Below are 18552 nucleotides of genomic sequence, written 5' to 3' on the forward strand. Positions count from 1 at the left end.
ATATTGCTCAGCGTAATTTTGCATGCAAAATACAGTTTCAATAGGAATTCACACGACTGAAAATTTTCCCAATGTAGATTTTGCATCAGGATCCAAATGGTATTGTGAATTTGCAGAGTTAACCATCAGAAAGCTGGTTTGGTTGGTTTGAAGATGTCCTTCATGTGAGCAGTGCTTTGTGCATTGCTACACTATTGACAATCAATTTTTTTTTACAGTGATTTCAATAGGAATCCATCATGCTATTGGGAGTTTCGCTTGAGGGTGCAAGAGTTGCCTATGCAGATTTCGCTCATGTTCAAGTTGGTCGTGTGAATTTGCCAGGTCGACCAACAGAAAGCTGATGGTTTGAAAGTGACTTCTGTGTGAGCTGTGCTTCATGCGTCACGATGCTAGTGATAATGAACAATGAACATTTTTTCCTGTGAAATTTTGTTGCAATTTCAGCAATGTGCTTGCAGCTTTAATCTTGGAGAACTTTGTAAACTGGAAAGAGGATGTTTGACAAAGCCCAAACACAGTAAATATGTGGAACTGGAACTGAAATGGCTTCAAAGGTTTTTTTGATTGAATTTTGATTGATTGGATCCATTTTCACACTCAGTTGTCTCTGAATGTGAGCATAGTTGAGCCAAACCCATTTGTCGGCTTGTAATCTAAAAGACTAAATTTGTGGTAACTACATTTTGTAGGGCATGTAGAATGATCTGTATTTATGATACAGTCACTAAAGCCATAATCTGCTCTTTTTTTGCACCATCATGAAAACCAACTTTAAAAAAACCTTTATTTAACAGTTTTAAGTACATGTACATTCTGTAAAAACCATATAAATGCATATAATTATAATATTTTCAGTCTAAATACCGAAATGCATATCAATTTTAGTGAAGGGTTTTAGACTTGGACTTTATAATAACTATTCTTTTGTCTGATGATATGATACAAAATATCAATCAGTTAACACTCATTGCAAAGGCCTACGAAATCTATAAAAGAGGTATTTCAATTCAGAAAAGATATGAGGGAATATGATGGCACATGCACGATAAAGAATTCCCATGTTCCTCGGCAGCACTCCTGCTCTGTCCTGTCTCACCTCTGCCCTGATGTTTAAGTAGACTGCGTACAATACAACACCAAAGAAGTGACCAATCAGTGTCAAGGGGCGGGGGTTCAGCCTGATGATTGACACATATGTTAGATTTAGTGTGACTGTGCATACAATATTTATGTACATTTACAGCTATTTGTTTGATTGTAATGTCTGGACCTACACAGACAGCAGTCCAACTGGCCCAGAGACACACTCCCCTCCCAGCTGAAAATAACACAAGCAGGCTCTTCGAAGATTTAATATTGAATCTGCAAACGGAGGAGACAGATTATGATAAGTTATGATAAGATATTAAACTATGATTGCAGTGATTAAAATGGTTTGACGATCTATATTTTTATAATCAGCAAGGGTTTATGGTGTACAGCACAGCAATCAATTACATTAGGGGCAAGTCTTTGAAGATTAATATTTGGCTTATGGTTGAAGAGTTCCCTCTAGTGGCAACAGAAATATGAAAGTTTTTCATTTAAGATGTTGAAAATAGGATCTTGTTTCAACTGTATAATTCAGAAACATAAAAGCATATGCTTACCATCTTTTGAAGCAAATAACTCATGTAGTGCCTGTGCTAGAACATCCACCACAAATGAATGAGACACCTTCCGCTCCCAGTGGAATTTCTTTTTAGCCTATAGGCGGGGTAGAATAATAATACACTGACTGTAAGAGAATTGCATTAGAGCTAATCTTTTTTGAATTAATGAAATGTTTCAATATTTTAAATTCTGGTTTATCTGAATAAAACTCTAGGATTTTAACCTGCAACAAGGCCGCGTTGTCACTGAGATCCGGAACGTTCTGAAGCAGACTTCTCCAAATCATGACATCATTGAGTGCTACGCTCATCCCTCCGCCAGTTAAAGGATGCCTCATGTTATAAGCGTCTCCGAGAAGCAAGACTCCTGTCATGAGGACAGATAGATCTATTTTAATATAATTAAGTTGCAATGGTCTACACTTTATAAGTCTATGACATTATAGGTAACAAATTACAGTGCCTACTTAAATAATAACAACAATAATAAAGCTTCTTTGTAATTAAATCTATGTACTATAATAAAGACTACAATGATAAATTTTTACAGCTGCATCTCAACCATTTGCTGTATCTATATTGAGCGGTTACCTGGTTTATTGACAGGTGATGATGGCAGAAAACTTGCTGGCATGGATTTCAGACGGTTATTTTGTACGGCCAACAAAAACGGCCCCTTTAGGTGATCTATCAGGCACAACAAGGCAAAGAAATTTTGCTAAAATATCTATAATCCATATCAACCCTATTTTTATGTCAGCTCATGTATGTGGACTGAAACCCTAGTTTTAGGAAACAACTGTTTGATCGTTTTAAAGGGGTAGTTCACCTAAAAATGAAAATTCTGTCATCATTTACTCACCCTCAGGTTGTTCCAAACCTGCATGAATTTTTTTTCTCCTACTGAACACAAAAGAAGATATTTTGAAGAATGTCTATAACCAAACAGTGGATGGACCGCATTGACTTCCATAGCATGAAAAAAAAAAAAACGATGGGAGTCAATGGGGTCCATCAACTGTTTGGTTATAGACATTCTTCAAAATATCTTCTTTTGTGTTCAGCAGAAGAAAGAAATTCATAAAGGTTTGGATCAACTTAAGAGTGAGTACATTTTTGGGTGAACTATCCCTTTAAATACGCTCTTATTGACAATAATATTAGTTCTCTGACCTGGCAGTTGCGGATGTATCTTCTCAATCATGTATTGGCTCAGGTTTTTGGGGAGACGTCCCTGTATGTCCACCAGAACGCGTGTGTCAGTTGGGGAGATCTGGTAGATCAGAACCGGTCCATGGCAGCTCAGAACTAGTTCAGCATAGTTGGGCTTGAACTGAGGAGAGTTCTGAGGAGACAAACCAATGCAATAAAACTAGTGTGCTATGTTTACATTTCAAATAAGCTGAGTTTTCTTTCAATTTAGTGGTTGTGAAATCATAAAAAGTTACACCAGAGCACATCATACCTTCATTATGCAGCCTACAAAGTTGGAACAGGTTTGAACCCTTTCCGACCCCAAATGCTTTCTGAATTCTGAAAAACATCCGTCTGCCACCACTGTTAGAGCGGCGCGTAACCTCTGTAAAAAAAACCACATACTCAGATTAACTATTTACAATTTTCCTAAGAATTAAATACTTAAAATACAGCAAATATTTGGGTATTTAACAACTTTGTAATGTTAAAGCGATCCTCAAAAGAGGTTTGTGAGGTTAGGCTACAAGTACAAATTTAATCAAAAATCATCCTTACTGTTTATACCATGATTTTTTTTACTCATTCCTTAAGTCATGATGTTGAAGCTACCCACTAACCTTTATTTTTCCAGAATGTTTGTCCTTGTACTGGATGCCTGTGACACAGCCATTTTCTTCTTCAAGGTATGTTACTGTGCCTTCAATGAACCTCACACTCGACAAACATCAGGTACATATGTTATTAAAAATACTTGTATAATATTATATGCCATATTTGAACATGTAAGACACATATGTTGGTCTTACTTTGGCTCCGCTAGTGCAGCTCTACGCAGACCCGTGATAAAGCGACCGTGGTGGAAAGCTCGGCCACATTGAGTCAGATCTTGTGAGTAAGGTATCTCCACAACCATCATGGATGATATAACCATTCACAATGTGTGCATCCATCTCTTCTACTGATTCTATGAAAAAATAATGATTATCAGTATTATAACTACAATGAAAATTGGTGGCCAGTGCTCAGATTCTTTCTTCTTTTTTTTACTCACTTTCCAAGCCTAGTTTTTTGAGAGCACAGTATCCACCAGGCTGTAGCAATTCACCCACTATTATGTCCGGCTCTCTAAGATTCCTCTCGATCACTGTAACCTTGCGTCCATCTCGCCCAAGAACCGCTGACAATGAGGAGCCCAAAACACCGGCCCCTACAATGATGACGTCAGGTTCTGGGGCAACAAAATCTCCAGTGTTGGTGGTATTATTCTGTAGATAAATAATAGATGATAATAGATGGATAGTAAAAAAAAAAGTTACTCTAATTAATTAAAGTTCCTATATGATTATTTTGACAGAGATTAGATAGATAGATAGATAGATAGATAGATAGATAGATAGATAGATAGATAGATAGATAGATAGATAGATAGATAGATAGATAGATAGATAGATAGATAGATAGATATGGTAGGTCCACACTTCTTGTATCACCGCGATCATTATGTAGGTCATTATCAAGCGTCACCATTGTTAAATATTTAATAGTGTACGCATCACAGATCGCTCCACAGTCATACCTTAAAATGTCGTGAATTAAAGATGAGCATACAGAGAGAATTGGTGCATCTACATCGGCGGATTATTGAAATCATGATGACATCTAGCCTACTAGGTTAACTAGGCTACCTAACAAAGTAGGTTGACAGAGTATTACGGCGCGTGGCATCAAACGAACAAACCCCGCCCATTTAATCCAGTCATCCAATCATATCACTGTACGGTTAGATAGAAACACTTGCGCCCTTTTGATGAAAGCACACTGGACTGCAATAAACAAACAAACAAACAAATAAATAATTTGTTAGTGTATAATATCATATGCATTGCATGATTCTTACAAGAGATAACTAAAGAAGTGAAAACGACATAGGCAATTCTGAACAGACAGTAATTCATTTATTTATTACTATATTATTATTATTTAGCAAAATGAAAAACACAATTAACACCCCCTGTTTATAATGAAATATGCTGTTAGTACAGATTTCTTATCGTCATGTTTGTGTGCTCTTGTTTTGTTAGTTGGACTTTTAGTTTGCCTTTGTTGTTTCCTGTTGTTCCCTCGTTGCTTCTTGATTGTTCTCCAAAAAATAAAGATGGCTTGCTTGGGTTCAACCTCAACTTTCCTTCGGTGGATTTATGTGACAACTTTGCAGTATTCCCACAGTTTAAACCACATTGTCAAAGGTTCAATGTGTAGTTTAGTTCCATAAAACATTTAATCTCAACAGAAATGTATACTGGACATTCAGACCTGGGAGTAAATCATAAACCTGATATTAAAATGTAAACAGTAGTAAAAATGTATTTAGTGTCGAAGAAACTATAGTGCCACTGGGTCAAAAATATCCGGATTTTTCCAATGTCCTTTTCTATTTTTGCTCACTTTCAAGTAAACCCTTAAGTTTTCTCTGCCAGTCCTCAACACACGTTTATTGTGGCTCTTGACTAGGGCACCAGATGCTGGAATAACTTGATGAGATCAGCCTTTATGTTGAGTTGACGTGCTATGGGGTCACTGGAGGCCAGTTAACACTTCCTCTCTGGTTCCTTGAGCAAAATAAGGTACAGTTTTGCTGCAAATAATTTCTTGTCTAGCATACAGCAACTTGTAGATGAATCGTAGCCATGGCTTTGTCTTCCTTCTGTCTTTCTCAATGCTTCTCCGCAAACAATCAATTTAATTTCTCATTCTCCTTTGCATGAACCATTCTGTAAAAATATTGTTATGTCAGAAGTTACAATTTGTGTTGTGGAGAAGAATAGTTGCAGAACTGTACAAGAAACACTAACTATACACACAACATTAGAACAAAAACATGGGATTTGGCATTTGGGCCTATGTTTTTGTGCCAAACATAACCATGTTAACACATGATGTAATGCTTACGGTACAACACTAAGCCACACTGAAATCAGCAGAGGCCAGATCCAGCTATCTTTTATCATCCCCACCATTTACAGCTGCTCTATTATTCCTTTCAAAACGTGCATTCAGATCATTCATTTTGACTACCGGTAAATTTACAAAGAGCACATCAGCTTTTATTTTAACCTGCTCATATCTTCAAATTACTTGCTTTCTCTGGTTTCAAGAAGAAAAAATATTCACTGCAAGCAACAACATGTTTCTAGAAATTAGTAGGTGTGGCACCTTTGTCGTTACACAACTCATATTGGTATGCATACTGTATTCCATAATAAATCTGGCATTGTACAATACACTGTGAACGTTGTTTGCTCTGTGACACTGTTTCTGTTTGTAAGTCACTATAAAAGCATCTGCTAAATGCATAAATGTAAATTAAATATGTGATTTCCATATTACACATACCAGGAAAAATGAACACTGATATGGACTGCTTCTCTCTTTCTGGTATCATCATGTCAACAGTGGCATTATTTAGATAGGATGGACGAGGTATGGATGAGTTTTGTTAAATATTGACTATTAGTCCTGAGAATAGTTTACAAGTTACAACATGAGGTATTTTACTCTGTATGTGGTATTGACACTTTCAGTACTGTATGTACAAATTTGAATTTGCTCTTCACACAAATAAATCAATAAAACATGTTTTTAATCTCATTAACTTTATTGCTAACGAGGTCATTTAAAATACCAGTACATCATTTTATTGATATAGATTCCCTTCTGTTCTACCAATGTCACTTTTTTGTCTGTATCCCGAGTATAGAAGCCTCAGCTCTCTGGTGTGTTTGAAGTGTGACCTGCAGCTGCCAATATCTGAGATACAGCCACATGAGACTTCCATTCTTCCGTTCATCTGTGTTGAGATACTCTGCACAACTGTGATCGTTCTTAAAAATATCCCTGAGACCGTCCTCCATCTCCAGATGTGCAAGAATTGGCTCTTTGGCCGTACGAACCAGAAGGTCTTTCTCCATCTCCATCCTCCTTGCATGAGGCACCAAAATACTGCAAAAGGCCCTTTGTCTTTCCACCAGCCTGTATTCTACTTCCTTCAGAGCCAGCGAAGCCCTCATCTCTCGCTCTTTTTCCTTTTGCAAAGCCTCGTGGAAGAGGGCGCCACCAGGTCCTCCGTGACGCAATCTAGATCTCTCGTTTTCTAGAGATTCACGTTCCAACCTCATGCCTCGACGTTCCTCCTCGAGCTGCTGACTCTGGGATGCCAGGGCTTGACGGTAGCCATGTGCCCGCTGCTTTTCTTTCTCTAGATCAAACTCGAGCTGAACTGTTTCTTTGCGGTTTTCAGAGAGCGTCTGTCGGTACTTCACATCGAGGTCTTTCTGGATTGTCTTTACGTTTTTTTCGTACTTGACCTTGGCCTCCTCGATTTCCTTTTGAGACTCCTTGGACCAGATCCATCCTAGGAATCCATCCCCAGGAGAAATAAAAAAATAAAAATGTAAGTACACATACTTAACTAAAACATACACACTAGAAAAGGGCAGTACTGTTGTGTAGTACTTACGAAAGGCAGCGAGCCCCAGCATGGGCACCAGGAAGGCAAAGTTCCACTTACTGCTGTCACCGCCATCACCCTGCCTCTCTGGCCTTATATTCCAGTCCTGAGGGTCATTCAGGTTGTTCATGGGGACTGCAAATACATACTTGTAAATCAAACATATGACCAATATTATATAAAAAGGGAAATGCTACTGTAAATACTGTAAACCAAATGCCCATTTTTGTATTTATAATGATGCATTATTGTCCTTATGCAAACATAATGAAATTCTACATGATGTAGAATTTACATTTAATTCAAAACTAGAAATTTGAGCAGCGCAAGACTGTCCTAGTTGAAATATGACACTTCCGGTTTCCACGACATGCATATGCGATTTGGCAAGTTATATTTAACAAAGAAAACGTCCCCTTAATCATGCAAGCACATGCTGGCAATACAATACTACATCAAATGTCCATGTTACCTTGCCAGTATCCAAAGCACCAGAAGTTGACTTGACCCCTGTTATCAAATACGGTAGATTCAAATAGTCGCTACCATGACAAGGTATAGCTAACACCTGCGTTAATGTTCTTGGACAAAATTATCACTTATTTAAAGTGGGAATGCTATATTATATACAGTGGCATTTACAGTACATAATTCCACCCAGTATAAATACATGCTTGACTTTGTTTTCTGCATGACGCTAACCAACAAATCCCCCCAGCGTGGACAATTATTGGTACGGTCCTCACTGAAGCTGGGAAACTGGTAGGCGATGTCCGATTCGTGAATCATTCGAGCCGATTCGTTCTTTTGAATAGGATCTTAGATCAGAAGGTTGAGCCTTTGTATTTGCTCTGCATGTAATGTATACACAACAATCTTTACTGTAATCACGTTTTAAATTGAGTAATACATGTTCAAATATTTTAGTTATAAAAAATTACGAAGTAATGATGTTCAATTATTTCTTTATGATTATTATTATTAAGTATCAATTTATCAAGATAAATAAATCACATTATGTCCGATTTGTTTTATCATTCACTTAAATGAATATCGTTTGTTTTTCAGGTGACAGAGACCAGACCCATTATTCAACAAGCAGACAGAACCCATAACTGAATAAGCTTCGAAAGTAAGAGTATTAGAAAAGTTCAACCGACTTTTTTTTATCAGGTGGGCTACAAACTTATATAAACAATAAAAAAACAAACAAAAAAACAAAAAAACAACGGCACGATTACACTGCAAATAGCTACGCCGCGCCGTGGAGTCAGGGAAAAACCTCACCAAATCTTTTTAATGGTTCGAAAGAACCGATTCGTGGAAATGAGTCGGACTTCCCTTACCGCTTACATCACAGCGTGCACGAGCTCCAAACACACACACGCGCGCGCAGGCGTTTTTTAGACAGAATTGAACATGGCTGCAGTGTGCGCTGCCTCCCGTGTCTTCGGCAAAAAGATTGTGTCATCTAAAGCTGTAAGTCATCTCAGATCTTGGACAGTCTTTCTATTGTAATGGCATGATCTGTGCATGCCGAGAGTTAAATTGTTTTATACTGAGATGACACTGTAATCTACTGTAGTCCGTTATGTGTTGGTTTTGTAACCATCATTTGCTGTGTTAGGTAACTCTGTTACGTAGTATCAGTGTCTTTGTTACATGAGTGAACGCATTATATGATACTGTTTTATTTATGGAGCTTATCCTTTTATCAGTAATACTTAAGAGTTTTAAACCTAATGTAATGTATAATTTCATATAAGTGAAGTTTATATGTTTTGTAATCATGGATCTATTGAAGGTCAAGCGGGCAGCGTTAGCATTAGCCATGCGATCCTGAAAGCTCATGTTATTATTATCGTGATGTGTTTGAATGCATGATTTTTATTTCGTTTCTCATTGATTATGACTATGAGAATAAAAACAGACTGCTATGAACGTTGAATTAAGAATTGTGGCTGGCTAGTGTTATTACAGACATAACTGACAGCTACAGTCACCTGTTAAAGTTTGTTGATGTGTTATGGCAATATGTGTCCTACTAATCATAAACATACACAAGCACAGCAAATGGGTTTATCTTATAAGTCTCCAATATAACTGCTCAACCTATATTTTGTTCAAATAAAACACAATAGTCAGACATCGCACTGTTATGTCACTGATAAATACCAGCTTACATCGGAGTGCTGTCCCTATCTGTATGTATTGCAGTGATGTTTTGTTACTTAGAGTGAAATACATTTGTGTGTGTTATTTTAATTTATGATTTTATTAATCATTTTAGGTTACAATTTATTTTAAGGTGACATAGTTAAATTTTACTTAGATAAGTACTGAGTAATGTTAATTAACTAGATGTACTTCTATAGAGTTAGGGTTTGGTTTAGGGTTAGTTACTTGTATTTATGCATAGTTTACTTTTATTACTAGAGTAGGTACATGTAGTAACGTGTTACTACATCACCTTAAAATAAAGTGTTACCTAATTTTATTATACATACAGGGTGGAAAAAAATGTAAATAAAAAATATAAATAATTCAAACAGACAGGAGGCAAAGATGAATATAAATAAATATATACTCAAGAATATATGAAGATAAAGCATTGAAATGTAAACACATAGTTAAACATCACAGATATGATTTTTCTTAGGTTTTAAACGATTAAAAATAAATTACATTAAAAACTAATTAAACATTTTTGTTGTTCCATCCAGCTGCCAGCCGTGTGCCAGGCGAGCAACCGCAAATTGCATTTCTCCATCTATGGAAAAAAGGGAGATGCGAAAGTCTCAGATGGTGTAAGTATTTCTGCTGGGTTCCATTTTGCATGTAGGATCTGGCATTGGTAATTAAATGCGCTAACATTGCAGGCTATTAAGTTTCTGTTATAATTCAGTTCCACGTTTAAGAAGCGAATATAGATGTCATCGTTGAGTGGCCTTGTGTGATCAATGTGTTTATGGTGTTTGTCTCTTCAGATCTCCACGCAGTATCCAGTAGTAGACCATGAGTTTGATGCTGTCGTGGTGGGAGCCGGTGGCGCAGGGCTTCGTGCCGCTTTCGGTCTATCGGAGGCCGGCTTCAACACAGCCTGTGTCACCAAACTTTTCCCCACACGCTCACACACAGTGGCCGCACAGGTTTGGAGATTTCCTCTTGTGTTTCTCATTATTATTATTTAGTATAAAAAAATATATATGTCTCATATACAGCAACAGCATAACAATTTTTCCTCTGGATGTATACTAGTTTTTACAAATCAGGAACAATTTCGGGTGTTTTTGAAAGGACAATGAATAATATCAAGACTCGAATGCATCAGAATCATGTGGTTTGCTCAGGAAGAGATTGAATGAGAATCAATCATTTAGAACGTCTGAGAGTTGTGCAGGGATTTTCAGTTCAAGAAGTCTAAAGTTCACACGGCAGCTCAACCTTTGAAACGACACCTCAGATATTCTCTTACACCTCTTTGAAAAAGTATATTCTCTTAGAATATGACTGAATTATGCACTACCTATCTTTTTCAAGATAAAAAAGATAGGCAGAGTTATATTTATATATATATATATATATATTTATATATATATACACATTACATGCACACACACACACACACACATATACATATATATATATATATGGTCTTTGTAAAGGTTAAAAACATGTTATTTAATCAATTTATTCATAATGGCTCAGCTTATATTACTTATTTATTTATTTATTTTGAACGTTTATTTCTCCCTTTATAAAAAAGGGTGGGATTAATGCTGCATTAGGAAACATGGAGGACGACGACTGGCGTTGGCACTTTTATGACACAGTGAAGGGATCTGATTGGCTGGGAGACCAGGATGCCATTCATTACATGACTGAGCAGGCCCCTGCTGCAGTGGTGGAGGTGAGAGATGATCACATGACCTGCCACTGTCATTCTTGCTTTGAAAGTATTGAGGAATAATTGGATAAGAAGAATGATTCTGTTGTTTCCTTGTCTTTTACTCAAACATTACGGTATGACTGATATAGATTGCAATTTCCTCCAATCTCATCAGCGGATATTATATTTTTTTTCAGCTGGAAAACTTTGGTATGCCGTTCAGCCGTACCGAGGACGGGAAGATCTATCAGCGTGCCTTCGGAGGTCAGAGTCTGAAGTTTGGTAAAGGAGGTCAGGCTCACAGATGCTGCTGTGTGGCAGACAGGACGGGTCACTCCCTCCTTCACACACTCTATGGACGGGTGAGTGAGATTCTGAAAGTCAGCTTGAACTGGAACACCCGTTGAGCCCATGTCTAATTGTGTGTGTTGGTGTCTAGTCTCTGAGGTATGATACCAGTTACTTTGTCGAGTATTTTGCCCTGGATCTGCTGATGGAGGATGGAGAGTGTAAGGGAGTCATTGCACTATGCATGGAGGACGGATCCATCCACCGTTTCCGATCCAAGAACACGGTTATTGCCACTGGGTAAGAGAAATGATCTAGTTTTCGGTCTCTAGCATTCAGCTGTGTTATTTTTGTATTATTTATATACTGTTATAGTATTTATTGATTACATAATAAATATAGATTTTATTTTTACATTTTAATTTCAGTTTTAACAATTGTATGTATTTTAGTGAACTTATATTCATCTAATATTTATATTATATTTTAAATCAACTTTATTTAAACGAATGAGAACTTTTTAATAAATATTTTCTGTGTTAGTTAACAGCACCAACATTAGTATTCAAAGGCTTTTCAAAAAGCTTTTTCTGACAGAGTTTATTAATTGCATATTTTAAGTTTGATTGGTTCTGTTTGTTCACCAAATTAATAATAAAAGATTTTGATTTTAATCTATATTTTTAATTATTATAATATTTTATTTATATAATTTTTATTGGTAAAGTATGAGGTTGTACATATTATTAATACAGCGTGTGTTTTTACAACATGCAAATAAAGATATTTATCTCATTTTCTCTGCAGCGGTTATGGCCGCACATACTTCAGCTGTACATCAGCCCATACGAGCACAGGAGACGGCAATGCCATGGTGACACGTGCGGGTCTGCCCTGCCAGGATCTTGAGTTTGTTCAGTTTCACCCCACAGGTAAGCTTCGTTCTTTTATAAATCTGGAAAAGTTCTCTAGGTTACTTTCACTGTCAAAGCATCATACATCTTTCCCACGGATTGTGAAGTAATGTTTTGCTACTTCAGTATAGTTTGCAACATGATTATGTCTCACATGTCACATTAGTTTTGTCCATCTGTTGTCTAGCTAGTAGTTAGATATTACATGCATAGTTATACTATTTCTTTGCTGTGTTTACGTGCATCTGTGTTGAAACATGATGATCTGAGTTATAAATATTCACCCCCTTCCAGATGCCTTCAGCCAACCTGTGGCTGGTTTTAAATGACCTATGATGTAATCCCCTTAGGTATCTATGGAGCCGGTTGCCTGATCACAGAGGGTTGCCGTGGAGAGGGAGGAATCTTAATCAATAGTGAAGGCGAGAGGTTCATGGAACGTTATGCGCCCAATGCCAAAGATTTGGCCTCTAGGGATGTGGTCTCACGGTCCATGACCATTGAGATCAGAGAAGGAAGGTATAAAATACTTGATATTTTCTATAATAATAATCTGCTATCTTGTGCCCACAACAGTTTCACCATTTTTCTGCTTATTTAATACATTGCAAGTTTTGTTTTTAACTTCACTTGCGCATACAGTACGTGATTGATTGAATTAACTGGTGTTAACTTTCTAAAAAAGAGTTTTCCCCATGTTTCCACCAGAGGTGTTGGGCCAGATAAAGACCACGTTTACCTGCAGCTCCATCATCTTCCACCCCAGCAGCTCGCCGCTCGCCTGCCCGGCATCTCTGAAACCGCTATGATCTTTGCTGGAGTGGACGTCACAAAAGAGCCCATCCCAGTGTTACCCACCGTCCACTACAACATGGGCGGCATCCCCACCAACTACAAGGGACAGGTATTCTGCCCATTTTCACCATCACTTTGACTACTGATCATCTTAGGTTAGGAATTGGATCAAACTCCGAACCCCTAAATGTGCAGTAAGCGATTTCTGAGAAACACAATTGAAAGTGAATCGGACCGAGCACCACAACACACTTGAAGCCAATCAGCAGCAGGGGGCGTGTCCTCTCGTGATGGGGGAGGAGAGAGAGGGAGCAAGAGGGAGATTTGAAGAAAGACTGAAGACAGAGAGATGGTTGAGAGACATTACAAAAGAGAAAATGTCAGAGGAATATTGCTGGAAAAAGAAGGGATACAATCAGGCAAGAGCTTTAGGACCCGCATTAATATTAGAAAAGATTTCCATATACTCTTGTGTGCTGTATGTTCATTTTCCTTGGCGTTCGTTCGTCATCTTCACTTTATTTTTCACAAAGCATTATTTTGCTCCGCTTCCGCTATGATAGAGACACTTATTCTTGCATTGCGTGTTTGTGCGTTTTGGGGACGGAGCAATGAAGGGAGGGGTGTGTTTGTGTTTCTCGAGAAATCGCTTGCTGCACTTTTAAGTAATAATCCTTAATTACTAAATTATGGAGTGTTAACTTACTTGTCCCACACCTTTTGTTGTGGGACCAGTTAGTTTACAATTTTGTATTACAACTGGAATTGTTTAATGCTACAAAATATGTATATTTCCAATAAATGCTGTATGTATCACAGTTTCCACAAAAATATTAAGCAAAAAAACAAATGTTTTCAACATTGATAATTATAAGAATCATAAGAAATGTTTATTTTCTTGAGCATCAAATAGGCATTTAGAAGGATTTCTGATGGATAATGTGACACTGAAGACTGGAGTATTAAATTATAAAATTCAGCTATTCCATTATAGGAAAAAATTACATTTTTATATTATTGCAATAGAAAGTTAATGTAAATTGTAATAATATTTCACAATATTACTCTTTTTAATGTATTTTCGACCAAATAAATGCAGCCTTGATGAGCATAAGAGACTTCTTTCACAAACATGAACAATTTTAGTGACCCCAAACTTTTGAAAGATACTGAAAGTGTACATTAATTTTACATTTGATTAATTAAACAAATGTTACAGTCACTGTTTCCAATCTGCACTCATGAGAATATAATGCTAATATCCTCTCTGTAATCCTCGCAGGTCATCACCTATCAGGACGGAGAGGATAAGGTGGTGCCAGGCCTGTACGCCTGTGGCGAGGCCGGCTGTGCGTCAGTGCATGGTGCCAACCGCCTGGGCGCCAACTCACTGCTGGATCTCGTTGTGTTTGGACGCGCTTGTGCCTTGACTATTGCTGACATAAACACTCCAGGTAGCTTCATAACACTCCGAAATGATGAAGGAATGCTCCTGAGTGATGAGTTTTAAGGCATTATAAAGTCCTTTGTTTATATTTTTAATAGTATTCTACAAACTATTACAATTTGTGTGATATTTGTATCCTGTCACATAGGAGAGAAGCTTTCCCCTCTGAAACCCAATGCAGGAGAGGCATCTGTCTCCAATCTGGACAAGATCCGTTTTGCTAACGGCAGTACCAGGACCTCAGAAATCAGGCTCAACATGCAGAAGGCACGTCACCTCACTGGAGTTCTTTAGTTCCTAAAAGAAACGCAACATTTATAGACTGAACAAATAGGAATTTGACTGTTTAGACTTTGAAGCCTCATCTTATGATCTCCAGTGGTCATTATTATATGTAAATTTTTATTTCATTTCTGTTTTTCTTCCTCAGACCATGCAGACTCACGCTGCCGTGTTCCGCACGGGAGACGTCCTGAAGGAAGGTTGTGAAAAGATGGACTCCGTTTACAAGTCGATGGATGACATCAAGACATTTGACAGAGGTCAGAGAAGACTGGCACAGGAGAAATTAAATCAATTAGAAATCCAAATTCCTCCAAAAAACACTAACATACACTACAGCTCAAAAGTTTGGGGTCACTAAGATAAGAAATTAATACTTTTATTCACCAAGGATGCATTAAATTGATCAAAAGACATTTATAATGTGACCAAAGATGTTATTAAGATTTTGAACTTTCTATTCATGAAAGAATCTTGAATAAATGTATCACGGTTTCCACAAAAACTATTTAGCAGTTTTTTTAACATTGATAATAATTATAAAAAATTCTTGAGCAGCAAATCAGCATATTAGAATGATTTCTCAAGGATCATGTGATACTGAAGACTGGAGTAATAATGCTGAAAATTCAGCTTTGCCATCACATTAAAATGGAACATTTTACATTTTTCAAAATGTAATATGTCTCAAATGTTTTTATATTTGTTCAAATATAAATTATATTGATCAGCATAAGATAATTTTTAAAAAATGGACCCAAACAAGCCAGTGTATTTGCTGTCTAATCTACATTGAAACTTAGAAAATTAGAATGGGAGTTTAGAAACTTAGAATTTTGCTGTTCATATGATAATCTTCATTACTGTACAAAAAGGTTGTTATCTCTGCAGGACGGTGGCTCTTATAGCATTATACACTAAATTCCTCTTTTATGTCTTCAGGCATTGTGTGGAACACTGATCTGGTGGAAACTCTGGAGCTGCAGAATCTGATGTTGAACGGAGTGCAGACGATCGTCTCAGCTGAGGCCCGTAAAGAGAGCAGGGGTGCTCACGCTCGCGAGGACTTCAAGGTCAACTTTCTGAAACCAGCATGCTTGTCTAAGGACAATATTTTGTACCATTAATAACTTGTCTAACTTGGACATCTTATCTATTATAAAATAGAATACAGTACAGTATACAGTGTATTCATTGACATGGAATGTTGTTGCTTTCAGTTATTTGTAATCTGGTTTTGCAGCTTAGTAGGAATCATAGTGTTAGACACAACTGCCATGTTGATAATGTTTGTGTTTTTAACGTTTCCCTGTTCCTGTTACAGGACCGTGTGGATGAGTACGACTACGCCAAACCCCTGCAGGGACAAGTGAAGATCCCTTATGAACAGCACTGGAGGAAACACACACTGTCCTACGTGGATCCCAAGACAGGAAAGGTAAATATATAATGGATTCGGTTCCTTTGTTCACATTTAAAGTGCCTCTGTTCTGCTTTTTTCGAATATCACCTTTCATGCAGTTTGTTATATAGCTGTTTGTGAATGTAAAATGTTTTAAATATCAAAGTGCATGACAAACAAAGTTATTAACTCCAAAGTTATTAACACATTTGCATAATGCCAGACTATGGTCTTCATTGGCTGCTCATGAACGTCTACTTTGACCCTCAAACAATCAAGTAGCTGAGACTGGAAGAGTTTGTTTCGTGTTATCTGAACATGTCGAGAAGACGCTGTTTTCAGCGCCGTGAATCCACTTTTCAAAAAAAGGATGAGGACTCGTGCTGGAATGATACTTTAAACATTGACGGCATTGTTCGTATTACTGTGTATCGAGTGCTGAGGAAGCCTCCGGAGCTGAAATTCAGATATGGTAATGAGCGTTTTGTTTCTGACGATCGCTGTAAGCGGTAGACCAATCAAAACACACTGGGCTGTCTGACCGATCAGAGCAGAGAAAGCTCGTGGTAAGTAGGGGTTTGGAGAGACTGAATCTTAGTTCGAACAAACCGTTTTTGTGAAATGAGGGGAATGCAATGTAAATTATGAGAAAATTAAAGTGTTATTGAAATTTGATGCATGTAAACCTAGAGTAGGAGACCTCCAGGAACCTTTAAAACAGTACAATATGGGCACTTTAAACCTGTCTTGTGAGTCTGCATAAAAGAAGAAAACATATATTTGGTGTTTCAGGTTACCCTGGAATACAGACCTGTGATTGACAACTCTCTGAACGCAGAAGAATGTGCTGCCATTCCCCCTGCTATCCGTTCCTATTAAACACATCCTGGTATACCCCAGATGACTCCGCCCTTTTGCTTATTTATAATCAGACAATAAATAAATGAAGGAATATCTTGTGTTTGACAGGCTACACTTCATTTTAATATGATCACAATTCTACTCGCTGAAATATCAGAGCAAATGACAAGCTACAGTAGTCAGACTTCCTGATAAAGTTTCAACTGTTCTGTAACAACAAAAGCTGTGTGAGTGCTTTATATTCTCTGAAACGCATCCATCACATTTGCTCTACCCCATGCTGGCAAGTAAATCATAAGATATTTAATACTTAAATGTTGAATGCTTGTCATAATGCAGTTAAGAAGCACTTGCACTTGTGGAAAATAAATTTAAGTAGTTAGCTCCTTGCTTAACAGTTTGTGGTGCTAATGTAATGTCCGGTTTCACGTGTATTTGACCTGGTGACCTTTGCTTCTCAAATATGCTCACAGCTCATCTGTATGTAAAGTTCTGTATATCTTGCATGTTCTGTTTTGTAGGTTCTGTTTAAACTCAATAAAGATAATCCGGGCTATAATGATTGTGTCTATGATATTGACTGACATGTTTTGGTGTTAACTAGGCAGAGAGATTTTGTTGAAGACCGGGTTGCTGGTAACGCATTACAAGTACCGTGAGTTAGGTAATCGGATTATATTTACATTTTCAAGTAACTAGTAAAGTCACGCCTTATGTCAACATGCATTTTTTTTTACTCCTCTCACTTGCAGTATTCCTCCAAGTTAATAAAACCAGTGAAATGCAAACTTAATATTCTGCAAATAATTTTAAATGTTAAACAACACAAATATACTTTATGTATTTTATCTCACTTTTTTTTAACCTATGTCTTTGCTGCTGACCTTCGATGATCCAATTCAACCATACTAATAAGCAAAAATGACTTTAGATTAACGACGTTTGTGTCATTTTTTTGTTTTGTTTTTATTGCTGAAGTAAGAGTGTTTATCTTTCTTCTCCTGCATCCTACTATTCTGCATTCCAGAATGACAGCACATCTGAAAGGTTGGTTTGACTGTCCAGACGTGAATTTGTAACTTCCCCAAGAATCACAAAATAAGATACTTAAGCAATGAAAAAGTAATAACATTGCAATTCAATCTAAATGCAGGTGTGTTTGACTGTAGTAGAGTACTCTTGCCTGTGGATGGCAGCTGAGTTCACAGAAAAGCTCAGGGCGTAGTTTTCTTGGCAAACTTCAGTGACAAGATTATGTTTAATTATTTATACACCACTTTGGAAAACATAATATATTGAGATGAATGAAGACTTA

The 18552-nt window shown here is 37.2% G+C and overlaps 3 protein-coding genes across 3 annotated transcripts; 1 reads left to right on the forward strand and 2 right to left on the reverse strand.

Annotated features, from left to right (window-relative positions):
* Nucleotides 1–777: 777 nt before the first annotated feature.
* sqleb (squalene epoxidase b) lies at nucleotides 778–4562 on the reverse strand. The gene is given in 12 exon segments (XM_079592022.1): nucleotides 778–1181; nucleotides 1278–1365; nucleotides 1653–1749; nucleotides 1880–2022; nucleotides 2247–2342; nucleotides 2829–3000; nucleotides 3121–3234; nucleotides 3470–3566; nucleotides 3659–3760; nucleotides 3762–3816; nucleotides 3904–4117; nucleotides 4429–4562. Coding segments are annotated over 12 exon segments (1467 nt in total). The 5' UTR covers nucleotides 4504–4562; the 3' UTR covers nucleotides 778–967.
* A 1820-nt stretch (nucleotides 4563–6382) lies between these two features.
* ccdc127b (coiled-coil domain containing 127b) lies at nucleotides 6383–8631 on the reverse strand. The gene is made up of 3 exons (XM_079591565.1): nucleotides 7832–8631; nucleotides 7369–7494; nucleotides 6383–7263 (listed from the first exon to the last, which is right to left on the reverse strand). Exons 2-3 carry the CDS (start codon nucleotides 7487–7489, stop codon nucleotides 6581–6583), a joined length of 804 nt encoding a protein of 267 aa, XP_079447691.1. The 5' UTR covers nucleotides 7490–7494; nucleotides 7832–8631; the 3' UTR covers nucleotides 6383–6580.
* Nucleotides 8632–17796, forward strand: sdha (succinate dehydrogenase complex, subunit A, flavoprotein (Fp)). The gene is made up of 15 exons (XM_079591566.1): nucleotides 8632–8838; nucleotides 10083–10166; nucleotides 10347–10508; nucleotides 11126–11269; nucleotides 11446–11610; nucleotides 11688–11836; nucleotides 12344–12468; nucleotides 12801–12969; nucleotides 13159–13354; nucleotides 14528–14699; nucleotides 14841–14959; nucleotides 15123–15234; nucleotides 15917–16047; nucleotides 16299–16412; nucleotides 17169–17796. Exons 1-15 carry the CDS (start codon nucleotides 8779–8781, stop codon nucleotides 17253–17255), a joined length of 1989 nt encoding a protein of 662 aa, XP_079447692.1. The 5' UTR covers nucleotides 8632–8778; the 3' UTR covers nucleotides 17256–17796.
* The last annotated feature ends 756 nt before the right edge of the window (nucleotides 17797–18552 follow it).

The sequence above is a fragment of the Phoxinus phoxinus genome (assembly GCF_949152265.1).
Source record: "Phoxinus phoxinus genome assembly, chromosome: 19".
NCBI lineage: Eukaryota > Metazoa > Chordata > Actinopteri > Cypriniformes > Leuciscidae > Phoxinus > Phoxinus phoxinus.

Excerpts from the sequence above, each read along its gene's own strand:
- ccdc127b (XM_079591565.1), bottom strand. The coding sequence starts at position 7,489 with ATGAACAACCTGAATGACCCTCAGGACTGGAATATAAGGCCAGAGAGG. Across the intron at positions 7,264-7,368 it reads GCTGGGGCTCGCTGCCTTTC|GATGGATCTGGTCCAAGGAG; the intron begins GTAAGTACTACA and ends ATGGATTCCTAG.
- sdha (XM_079591566.1), top strand. The coding sequence starts at position 8,779 with ATGGCTGCAGTGTGCGCTGCCTCCCGTGTCTTCGGCAAAAAGATTGTG. Across the intron at positions 8,839-10,082 it reads AGATTGTGTCATCTAAAGCT|CTGCCAGCCGTGTGCCAGGC; the intron begins GTAAGTCATCTC and ends TGTTCCATCCAG. Across the intron at positions 11,270-11,445 it reads CCCCTGCTGCAGTGGTGGAG|CTGGAAAACTTTGGTATGCC; the intron begins GTGAGAGATGAT and ends ATTTTTTTTCAG.